This window comes from Anomaloglossus baeobatrachus, chromosome 4, assembly GCF_048569485.1.
Source record: "Anomaloglossus baeobatrachus isolate aAnoBae1 chromosome 4, aAnoBae1.hap1, whole genome shotgun sequence".
Lineage (NCBI taxonomy): Eukaryota > Metazoa > Chordata > Amphibia > Anura > Aromobatidae > Anomaloglossus > Anomaloglossus baeobatrachus.
Genome location: NC_134356.1, coordinates 330,429,164 through 330,441,369, shown reverse-complemented (window position 1 = coordinate 330,441,369; position 12,206 = coordinate 330,429,164). Strand labels below are relative to the sequence as shown.

Below are 12,206 nucleotides of genomic sequence, written 5' to 3'. Positions count from 1 at the left end.
TCTTACAAATAGCTATTGAATTTTTCATGTCAGTATTCACACAGCAGTTTCTGCTATTCCATGTATTCCCCTTCCATAGTCACTGGTGTGCATACCTTATCTCCCCATAGTGATGTTTTTTAGGTTTTTTGCACCCAGTTCAGACATAGAATGGAGTTCCAAACGTTATTCCTTAATGTTAGTAGTTTTTCGTTTGTGAACCCTCCCCATACACACCTATTGCCAATCCACATTATACGCATATATAGCCTGGGTCTCAGCGTCCCATACACGGTAAGTTTTTTAACTGCATGAGAGGACACACACAAGCTAGGGACCCCAACGTAGAGAAATACTTTGGCGTAGTGTTGGGGCTCTTCTGCATTGATCAATTCAGTAGCTAAATTTCTCTTTATTCATATATTCATGGCAGTAATGCAGGTTCCATTTTTCACATTTCATTCTTACAAATAGCTATTGAATTTTTCATGTCAGTATTCACACAGCAGTTTCTGCTATTCCATGTATTCCCCTTCCATAGTCACTGGTGTGCATACCTTATCTCCCCATTGTTTCTTTGTCTGTGTCTGTCTCTTTGTATCGGTCTCTTACCCTGTCTATATCCGTTTCTTACCCTGTTTGTCTGTCTATTTCCTGGCTGCATTGTGACACGCCAACATTCCATATAAGGGCGTGGCTGCGCATTCTTCTGAAGTTCTGGCTGCACTGTGGCTCCCAGCTCCATTCGCTTTAATGGAGGCAGGTTTTCTGGTGAATAACTAAAGAGCGGGGTTAAAATTTCCCCTCAAAATATATATATCTCCCATGTGTTGCTTTATTGGAAAACAACAGCTAACTACTCAAATTGTATGGGGATAGTCAAAATTATTTAAAGTGAAAAGAAACAAAATCCCTTTAAAATTCTCTTTATTTCATAAATATTAAAAATTCCCCGGTGATTCACCCTTACACATAATTATCATAGGGAAGTATCAGTGTGCAACCGAAATAAGAATACCGTATCAAAGATGATATAGGAATTCATGCGATGTATCAATGTTAATGATATCAACTTGAGCTTCACTCAGGAAATTCACAAGTCACATCTATCATCATCGGTCTTCCGTCTATTTACTTGTAACAGAGAACTAAGTTCTTGGCCCTGGGCCAAGAACTTAGTTCTCTGTTACAAGTAAATAGACGGAAGACCGATGATGACCTGATAAGAATTATAGGCACATATGATGATCAATCAGAAAAAATATTCCAAATTTTACGGAGACATTGGGGGATCCTAAGAGCAGATCCTGATCTCGCAGATGTTTTACCTCCTCGACCTATGGTCACCTTTAGAAAAGGAGGCTTGATTAGGGATCAGTTAGTGCACAGCCACTACACTCGACCTACACCTGCCGGTTCATGGTTGGATTGTAGACCTATAGGTACATTTTGATGTGGTGGCTGTAAGTACTGTGACTGGATAATACAATGCAAGTCAGTTATCAGTGCAAGCACTGGACGGGAATATTATCTCAGAGACTTTGCAAATTGTAAAAGTGAGGGCTTGGTATACCTAGCAACGTGTGATTGCCCTCGTGATTATGTGGGAAAAACAAGGAGGGAATTAAGAAGACGGATAGGGGAACATGTTGGAGATATCAAACATAAGAGAGAGACCCCTATAGCAAGACACGTTTGGGAGTTCCATCAAGGTGATATAAAATCTGTTCGTTTTCGGGTATTGGAAATGATAAGACCTAGCCCAAGAGGAGGGGATTGGGATACTAGGATTTTGAGAAAGGAATACCAATGGATCTTCCGATTAAAAATCCAAACTCTGAATGGCCTTAATGAAAAATTAAACTATACACCGTTTATCTGACCGGTTCAGTGGTTAGAGATCCACTAGAGTGTTTGACATCTAAGTTCCAGCAAGAATAGCCAAGTATGTGACCCCGTAAATGTGGGGGGAAAAAAAGGACTCTGTGCATATAGTATGGAGTAGAATTGCATCATATATTTCAGGTTTATATTATATCATCTTTGATACGGTGTTCTTATTTCGGTTGCACACTGATACTTCCCTATGATAATTGTGTGTAAGGCTATGTGCGCACATAGCGTTCTGCCCTGCAGAATTTTCTGCAGCGATTTGAACAGCACACGTGTTTCAAATCGCTGGAGAAAGAGTCCGTAATGAAGAAAAAAAAAAAAGCCGATTCCATGCGCACTGGATGCAGCCCCTCCCATAGACAGAGCAGGAGCTGCATGCAGAGCGCAGCAAAGAAGTGACATGTCACTTCTTAGAACGCGCGCTTCGGGCAGCAGCCGAAGCGCTGTGCTCTAATACGCCACGTGCACACGTCTCCTGCATAATCTTCATAGACGCAGGACGCATACAGTTACGCTGCGGTGCAGATCGCAGCCTAACTGCATGCAAATACGCAACGTGCGCACATAGCCTAAGGGTGAATCACCATTGAGACAGGGGAGGAGAATGCACCACAGTAGCAAATATGAAAACAGGGCGGGGTGCTGGCAATGCAATGGAGCACGTAATGGGTTAAGAGGAGAGAAAAGACATTGCATATAGCGCACAACCCATGGTAGAATATGCAAAAACCTTTATTAACAGAGCACTAATACAATTTAAAAACAATTAAAACATGAGCTAGAGACAAGATCTTGTACCCACATAAATGCAATAATTATGATGACAACACAATAACAGTAATAAAGCCCCGCCACAAGGGGAGAGAAAATAGCAGTATACTAGAACACCTGGAATTTTGAATGGGTGAATCACCAAGGAATTTTTAATATTTATGAAATAAAGAGAATTTTAAAGGGATTTTGTTTCTTTTCACTTAAAATAACCATGATAGCTGCTTGTTTTCCAATAAAATTATTTAAAGGCGGTATATGTAACAAAATAGTGTGCTTATATGTTTTCTTTAAATATTAAATGTAAAAAGTTTGCCTGAACTGAACTTTTGGAAAAGTTTTAGTATGCCATTTCCAGGAACAAATACATACTTTAAAAAAAAAAGAGTAACTAAACTTTTTCCTTTTTTTTTTTTATATGTAGCAAACACTTGAATTTTCTAGATTAGTGGGGTCCCATGATCAGAGACCCCCCACTGATTGCATAGTATACCACAGAGAAAGTGCAAAAATCAGCAGGCAGAAGGGCACATGCATAGCTCCTGACGCGAGACTGCAGCTCCTGACGTGAGGGCGTAGCCCCTGATGCGAGGGCCCGCACAGCCCCTTATTCAATTGAAAGCATCTCCTTTGTAGCTTCATAACCTATCTTTTCTATTGAATCCATAGTCCAGACCGTGTGTGCAGTCACACAGGAGCTGAGAGCTCCTGTCTGCAAAGCTACCCTATGTTTGGGGGTCTGTTGAGCAATTAACAGAAATTCTCAGTATCCGGACACCCTCTAATTCAAGTGCTTGCTACATATGAAAAATAAAGCAGAAAGCTTAGTTACTCTTTAAATATTTTTATGTTCTGGGTTATAATCCAACATAATTCTTTTTAGTGCCATCAAAATAGCAGGCATCATATTAAAATGAGAAAACTGTACAAGTGCATTGTAATATATGACAGAAAACAGTGAAAATATGGGTATACTTAAGTTCTACAAATTCACAGCGCAGACGTGAATATTTATGATTTCGCTAATGCACGGCAATTAGACATTTGTATGCAGGGTTGTACTTTGCACCTGTCAAAATGACAATGGCTCCGACATCTTGTGTTAAACAGCACCTCACAGACAACTGAATTCACAGCCAAGGAGATGGAAATGAAGAACGCAGACTGTGGCACTGCCTTTGTAATGTGCAGGGATTTCCAAGACTTCCAATGACAGACTAGAAAAGAGATTTACTTCTTCCAGTCTACTCATTAGAGGTAAAGCCAGAGTAAGACCCCGGTTTAGCTGATCATTCTCTCATTTCCCTCCCCAAATCTCCAGCAGAAGTCCGCTCCAATAGATGGGATTTAGAAGGTCAGTCAGGATAAAGAAGAAAAAAGAAGAAGAAATCCCATTTCAGGACAACAAAGCTTTCTTGTAAAAGGTTTCAGAATTAGATAGATGTATTGATATTTTGTGCAGTCTGTTTAATGTTCAGTGCTTAGAAAGAAATGGCACACCAACAATGTATGTTAAAAGGGTTTGCTCCCTTACTGCATTTTGGGTTTTTTAGATTGTAAACTCAAATATATAATACAGGGATCAAACATTGTGAAAAAAATCCCTATTTAAAACTATGAAGATTAATAGATATACAGTATATTAAAATTTTCACAAATGCAAAAAATATAACACCTCCAATAAAAATTGGTACAGGTCAGGAAAAAAAAAATCCCTTTAAACGTCATAGGGGTGACAGAATAGATAGAAGATCGAATGCTGCAGCAAGAGAGGCCACCAAGAGATGACCCTGTGGACATGCCTACCTAGCCGCGGTGGATTGTACCCTAATACTTCGCACAAGATGGCACCCACGCGCAATGTCGTCTGACCCTGCTAGGTCCTCGAATGATACTGAATGACAAAAATAGAAACCTGTATTCCTATACCATCAACTAAATAGTTGGCGCCATGCACATGGGCATCTACCACTACTCTATCAGCGCTATTCCATACTGTTCAGTGTTTGCAATCTGTTTCAAGAAGGTCTTGCTGACCGAAATGTTACACGTTTCAGGATTGAAATTTTCCATTAAAACCCATTGCTCGTTAATTTAGTAGTCCCGGTTTAGTTTCTTTATAAAAAATAGTAAATGCATGTGAACTAAATCATATGTGTATCAGGAACACTAATCTCCACTGTGCTCCTGATAAAACCCCAACATCTTGAAAAAGCAAAAGTTACTACGCTAGAAAAGTAGATACAAGAAGAAAATACTTTACTTAAGACGTTATCTCACAGCACAGCCCTGGGGCATTCCCCATGCCTTTCAAGGTTTATCAAGTAGAGATGAACGAACCCAAGGCTCGGAGTTCATTCTCAACACACATTTTACAAAACAAAAAAAAACAAACAAAAAACAAAGCAAGAACAGTTTGGGTTCAGAGTACGGGTGCTTTACGTATGACTACCACTCGAGTGAGTATCGCTCTGCTCCGGTACGCTTAGTGCCCAGCGCGAGCCGCTTGCAGTATTTGATCGGCTCGCACTGGCGGTGACAACTACACGATCGGGTAGAGAGTGCACCAAACAAAAACATTTTGAAAAAAAAAAAAAATGGAAGAACCCCGTCCACCTACCCTCGAAAGGAATTTGTTTATGGCAGGCTGCATGTGTGCGGAGACCGAAACTGCATCAAGTCCGGATCCAAAACTGAACTTTTTAAGAAGTCCGGCTGTACCCACCGAACCGAAACTGCCATGGGTACGCTCATCTCTAATCAGGAGGTTAGAAAAAAGATGGGTGGATGTCCAGAATGTATAATATGTAGGTACTGCTGTGTCTAATAAGAATTGTCTGGTTTGAATAGCAGAAAGGAAGCTGCACATGAGTGACAAGTCACTGGTGAAGAGAAGGGTTAATTATGTCTCAAAAAGGCATAAATGCGCATGTGCCTAGTTTATTACCATCACACCCTAAAGTTCATCCCTCCTGTCTATCATTATGCCCACGAGATCAGTCTTGTGACATATGACTCGGGTGCGCCAATGGATCGGGATCTGCTATTTAAACTAGCCTATTCATATAAGACACAGCAGGATCTACAAGTTATACATCTTGGGCATCCACCCATCTTTTTCTGGCCTCCTGATGAACTTCAAAAGGGAGAGGAAACACGTTGGGTCCATGGTGTACGAGAACATCTTAAAAAAAGCATTTTTTGTAACTAACCTTCTGGTGTAGTAACATGTTGGCTTTTTCAAGAGGTTGGGGGCTTAGTAGGAGAACACCGGACATTAGAGTTCCTGAGGCACATTTGATGTGGTTCACATGGATTAATTATTCTAATGTGATATTTTGACTTTTCCCCACTCCACTACCTTCATTTGTGTGAGCGATTTGATAGTGGTTTTAGATTAACCATCAGATAATTATTGAGCACTTTTTCTCAGAAACTAGTGATACAGATCAGTCAGTTACATCAAATCTCTTCTGCTGTAGTGTGTCAGTTTATCAGTTTATTGTAAACGGTTTTGTTGTTGGCATAAGAATACAAGTTTCCAGTGGTGTTATACAGGGTCACCCAGGGACAGATTATGTTCAGCGGGTGTCATCTTCTGCTAATTATTAGGGTACCAACCTCCACGGATAAGTAGGGCATTTCCCTAGGGTCAGTAAGTTATTAGAGGAATGCATGCAGCAGCAAAAGATGCTATCTATTCTGCCACCCCATTGATATGCATGGGGGTTTTTTCCTGAATTCTTATTGCAAGTGTTCCATCTTTTTTTATTTGTGAAAAATTATAATTATATATATATATATATATATATATATATATATATATATATATATATATATATATATATATATATATATATATATATATATATATATATATATATTATATATAAATAATTTTCCTTACAACCATTGTTATTGCTGGATGCACTCCTGTCCATGTGCAAGGCTTTGTTTACCGGGTGAGCCTGAACCCAGTTGCAGTTGGCTTGTAAGCTGGAGCTGTACTTTCTCTTTCACACATACACACATGTATGTATGTATGTATGTGTGTATACACACACATACATACACACATGCATATACACATACATACTCGTGTGTGTGTGTGTGTATGTGTGAGAGAGAGAGAGAAAGAGAGAAAGTACAGCTCCAGCTTACAAGCTAACTGGGTTCAGGCTCACCCGGTAAACAAAGCCTTGCACATGGACAGGAGTGCATCCAGCAATAAAAATGGCTGTAAGGAAAATCCAGCAAAGACTTGGAAACACCGCTGCTGTAATAAAACTACTTCTTTATTTGTGATATCCATAAAAGTAAACACGACCCACAAGGCTCAGGAACAACAATGTATGGTTAGCAGGAAATATCGCAGAGGGGACTACGCGTTGCGGCAGCCTTGTCTGCCTTCCTCACTGTCATAACCTAGTCTGCTCCTTGTGAATGGAGCCATATAAATGGCAGTCTCCACTGAAAACCGTGCATGTGATTACAAACAGTTGTGTGCAATTAAAAGCAAAAAAGCAGATGAAAGGGTTAATCCACTTGCCAATGTGAATTTCATGAGTAGCACTAACAGACACTAACATATTATATAAAAGAGATGCGGACATTCAGTAGCATCAAATAATTACATTTACAGAGGAAAGGAATTTCATATAGACATCAAATAAATCAACATCATACAAAATATCAGTATTAGCATTGCAACAACACAGTCCATTTAATGCGCTTATATTATTTTTTACCTTTTATTTTTTTATCTATTTTCCCCAGCAATATTTCCATGAAAACTTTAGATTTTATGAAATGCCATGGATACACACTATAGATCCAGCATTAAAGAGTTCCAATAATGCATTTAAAAAAATAAATAAATATAAAAAAAAAAACGTATTTATATAACATTACAATTGCACAATATAGGATTTTAGTATTGCAGGATTTTAGTATTGCAGGATTTTAGTATTGCACGATAATATCCATGTGGTTATTAAATCCTAGCGGCGTTCTAGTATCCATTTCAAAGATCCATTTGCTTTCCCTAGCTAATACTTTTTTTTATGAAAGTCTCCTCCTCATATTGGTTTTTTGACATGTTCAATTCCCATGAAGGAAAAACTACCTAAATTCCCACCGTGCTTTTTAAAAAATGACGTGAGACCACAGAAGCTTCCACCAATTGCAGATTTTTTGCATCCGAAAGATGCTTCCGTATCCGGGTTTTAAGAGAATTCATTGTAAAGCCAATGTATTGAAGTCTGCAGCTCTTGCAGTTAATCAAGTAAATAACATTTTCAGTATTGCAATTTATAAAAGATGTAATATTAAATTGTTTATTGTTTGAAAAAGATGAACAATGTTTTGACTTATTTGCATACCCGCAACACCTGCAGACATTAGCACCACATATAACAAAAACCCCACTGTTTTTAACCAGTTACTGGAGTTTTTGCTTGGCTCAATAAAAAAACTTGGTGCAGAAGGGATGCTAGAGTAGGTGCTCTTCTGGCTACAAAAGCGACATTTTGATTATCTACAACATTTTTTAGAGTACTGCCTAGTGTTAAAATTGGTAGATATTTTTTTATAATCCAGACTATGGTATTAAATTGTGGACTAAAATTAGTACTAAACACGACTTTTGACTCTAGTCTCATGTGATTGCTTTTCCCTTTTGGGTTTGAATAGAGAATTTCTATCAATGTTAGATACGATTTTTTTAGCTCTATTCAGAGACCACACTGGATAGCCTCTTTTTTGTAGATTACCTCTGAATCCACTTCAAAATCTCTATTTAATGTGCTATTTCTTTTAAGTATTATAAGTTCTCCTACCGGAATATTTCTGACCACATGTTTAGGATGGTTTGAAGATGCCATTAAAATGCTATTACAAGCCATAGGTTTTTTGTAGGGAGCTACTATTACTTTCTTATTGGAGCCATCTTTAGAAAAATTTTTGGATTTAAAATTTTCTAGAGTTTTTATTATGCATGCTAGTAAAACGCAGATTGTAATCATTTGAATTAAAGTATAAAACAAATTTTTCCAATGATGAGAGGCAGCCCCTCCAGACAAACATCAGATCGCCTATATACCGCCCTAGCCATATTATATTGTCTTTGTGAGGGTTGCCCTTGGCTAGGGACAGTGAAAATTTGGCGCCCATGCTTACGCCCGTGCCTGGAGGAAGTATCTCTCAAAGGAAAAATAGTTGTGCGTTAAAAGAAACCGTATTGCCTTAACCAAAAATTTTTGAACATTAGGATCAAAATTACTATATTTGAGTAAATAATATTCCACACAACGTAATGCGATGTGGTGGGTAATGGATGGATATAATCGCAGCACATCGCACGACAACCACAAATAGTCCTCCTGCCAACACATTTTTTCTAGTATACATACAGTAGCTTTAGAGTCTCTCAAATGACTAGGCGTTAATGGAAGCAAAGACTGAAGATAGTGGTCCACCCACTCCCCTAATTTTCCACTAAAGGAACCTATCCCCAACACAAGAGGTCTAAATTGTGTGGGGGGGGGAGGTTTATTTGTGTATTTTGGGGAGTGAGTGGTACACCGGTATCACTGGTGAATCACAAAAGATGTATTTTTTTTTATTTTTTCTGAAATGGCTCCATCACTTACACCTTCCTGTAATAAATGGAGTAATTCCGAATTATAGATTGTAGTGGGATTATTTGGTAACTCAACGTAAGTGTTAATATCTTCCGAATTTATAAGATTAATTTTTTTATATAATCCAGATTTGAGAACCACAAGGGCTCCCTCTTGTCAGCAGAGACAACAAGGAGGTCCCCATTTGCCCTCAGTTCCTGGATGGCTTTGTGCTCCATTTTACTTAAATTAGTGGACTTTGGGTGATCAGACTGATGTAATGAAACTAGTTCACTCTCAATGGCTTCTTGAAAGAAGTCCAGAGACAGAGGTCTAGATTTGACCGGATAAAACGCAGGGTTATGTATTTTGAACTCATTATTCAGATTGACTCAATTAATACAGTTAGTATCACTTTCTAGTTGTCTTAGATTTTGTAAAGCACATTGTTCTGGAAAATAAATACATCCAGTATTATGCACAACATATGGTATAGATGGACATTATATACATACACGAGTATGTACACACATATATACACGTGTGTGTGTGTGTGTGTGTATTTTATTATTATTATTATTATTATTATTATTAAACGTCAGTTTTAATCTTTTTTCTTTTTAAATTTTAAGCAAAAAAAAACAAAACAAACAAACACCTCAAAAAGATACTGCTCTTACCTTCCCCGGGTCTACTGGTGAATCTTCTCCACACTACCTGTATGTGGCATTGGCTGTGGCGCTGACATCGCCTTGACAGTGCAGGAGTCGATGAGTTCAGCAGCTCCGAGTTCAGCATTCAAATGTATACTGATCGCCCAGCTGTTGAACTCACTAATTGAAGTCATGGCGACAGCCAGCACTACCAGAAGCTGCAGCAGAGACCTACTGGTGGACCAGGGGAAGGCGAGTACAGTACAATTTGTTTTCTTAAACCAACATGCAGCAAGGGATAATTTAGGCTTGAAAATGACTAGCCTCTTTAAGTTTAATCTCTATCCGGCAACTGTATGTCAATATATACTCATGTTTGTACTGTACAGTGTATGGATTCTTTATGAAGCACAGTATATATCTTCTCCAGGAAGTTACCTGTTATACTCCGCTCCTCGAAACAAGTTTAATGGATTTCGCCAGACTTTACATTCTGTGAAGCAGAACAACAATACAATGGTAATTAAAATAGCCATACAAAATGGGTCATTAAACTGTAAAGTGTACAAAGGGGTCCATGTGCAGACTGTAACAAAGTATTAACATTCATCCAAATGCAGACATTGCTACCACCATGATGCATTTCGGGCATCATGCATTTAGAACAATGAATTTAGAAAAATGCATGGTACCTACAGTGAAACATGGTGGAGGCAGCGTCCTTATGTTGGGAAGCACAAGTGTTGCTGGTGTCAGTGAGCTACATTTCATGAATTCACAGATTTACTGCTCGATATTGAAAGTGAAGATGCTACCCATCACTCTGTGCCCTTTGGTAGATGTCCACTTTTCCAACATGACAATGACAAAAAAAAACACACATCTGAGGCCACTGTTGCATTTCCGAAAAAATGGAAAAAAAAAATCAGGGCGAAAGTGATTTAGTGGCCAAATAGGTCTCCTGATCTCAACCCAATCGACCTATGGCGAATTCTGAAGACACAAGTCCGACATCACTCTTCATCCAGCATCCAGACTCTACAGAGGTCGTTCTTAAAGAATGGAAACATATAGATGTTGCAATATGTTGACAATTTGTTATTTTCTTTATGACTTGATGCGGTCCTTAAAAATCTCAAAGGTCAAACAAAATACTAGGTGTAGTAGTTTTTAATGTGGGGTGTATTCATTTTTCCAACAATTAATTTGAGTAAAACTGAAGATTTTGCAGTGAAAGTAATTTTAATAACCTTTCTTTCTTGTAATGGGTTAAAGAAAATGTTCTATGAAACTCAATCTTGTCAAACTTTTGGAAATTGTTCTTGTATCCGGTGAGAGATTGAAAAGTAAGATTCTAATCAAAAGGGTGAACTCCTTTATGCTGAGCACTATATATTTTGCCATTCTTCCTCATATTCCCACTAAGGTGGTGTCAAAGAAATATAAAACATATCCCATTAAAACAAGCTCCAAAACCGCTGAATCAGAGGAAAAATGGAAGTTACAGGTCATTGGAAAGTGGCAAACTCTAGTTTTTAATATATAATTTACACCTACGCATATATCTCTATCTGTTCGAGACTGGAATCTCATGGACTTTAGGCCCAGCACGAATAAACTCAGATTCCAGCCAGTATTCCAGTTGAGTGCTAAGCAAGAGAGCAGGAGACCCGGCAACTTCTGAAAACAAGACCAGGAAGATCGTAGACTATGATCCAATGTGTATAGAAGGGTTCAGAAGGGTTCAGAATCTCAGGAAAAATATGGGAAAGAAAGGTCAGGCACATTAGTTGCCGTCCATGATCCTTTTGTTCTAACTGGTGATTAAAGCAGTTGTATGGGACATTATAATTTACTAGGATAGGTCATCGATGTCGATCGGTGGAGGCGAGACGCCTGGCACGCCCTCCGATCAGCTGTTACAGGTGCTGCTGCTGGCTGGAACTACTCAGTTGAGAAGCTGCACAGGTCTATCAATAGTATAGTGGTCTCAGCCAGGTACTGTACCTCCGCCCTCTATCGATTTGAAGACTGGCAGATATGCAATAGTAAGCCAAAATCATTATACAGTTGACTGGGATGTGCTATGCAGCCGAATAATTCAGGCTTGGCTTTGGCACCAGGAACAGCTAATCAGCAGGGTGCTAGGTGTCACACCTCACCAACTAGACATTGACTTATCCTAAAGTCCCAGACAACCTCTTTAACCAGAGTGCATGAGATAGACAGTTGGACAAAAATAAACACTTTACGGCTAAGTAAACTGTAAAAGGATTTTCAAAAGTTTAGC

The 12,206-nt window shown here is 38.7% G+C and overlaps 1 protein-coding gene across 4 annotated transcripts in view; it reads right to left on the bottom strand.

The window, feature by feature from the left end:
• The window catches only part of ST7 (suppression of tumorigenicity 7), a 186,668-nt gene that overhangs the window by 43,865 nt on the left and 130,597 nt on the right, over nucleotides 1-12,206 (bottom strand). For all 4 annotated transcript variants that reach the window (XM_075342515.1, XM_075342514.1, XM_075342518.1 and 1 more), the window contains one exon: nucleotides 10,355-10,409. In XM_075342515.1, the coding sequence (XP_075198630.1) occupies nucleotides 10,355-10,409 (55 nt within the window). The remainder of the gene's footprint in view (nucleotides 1-10,354; nucleotides 10,410-12,206) is intronic.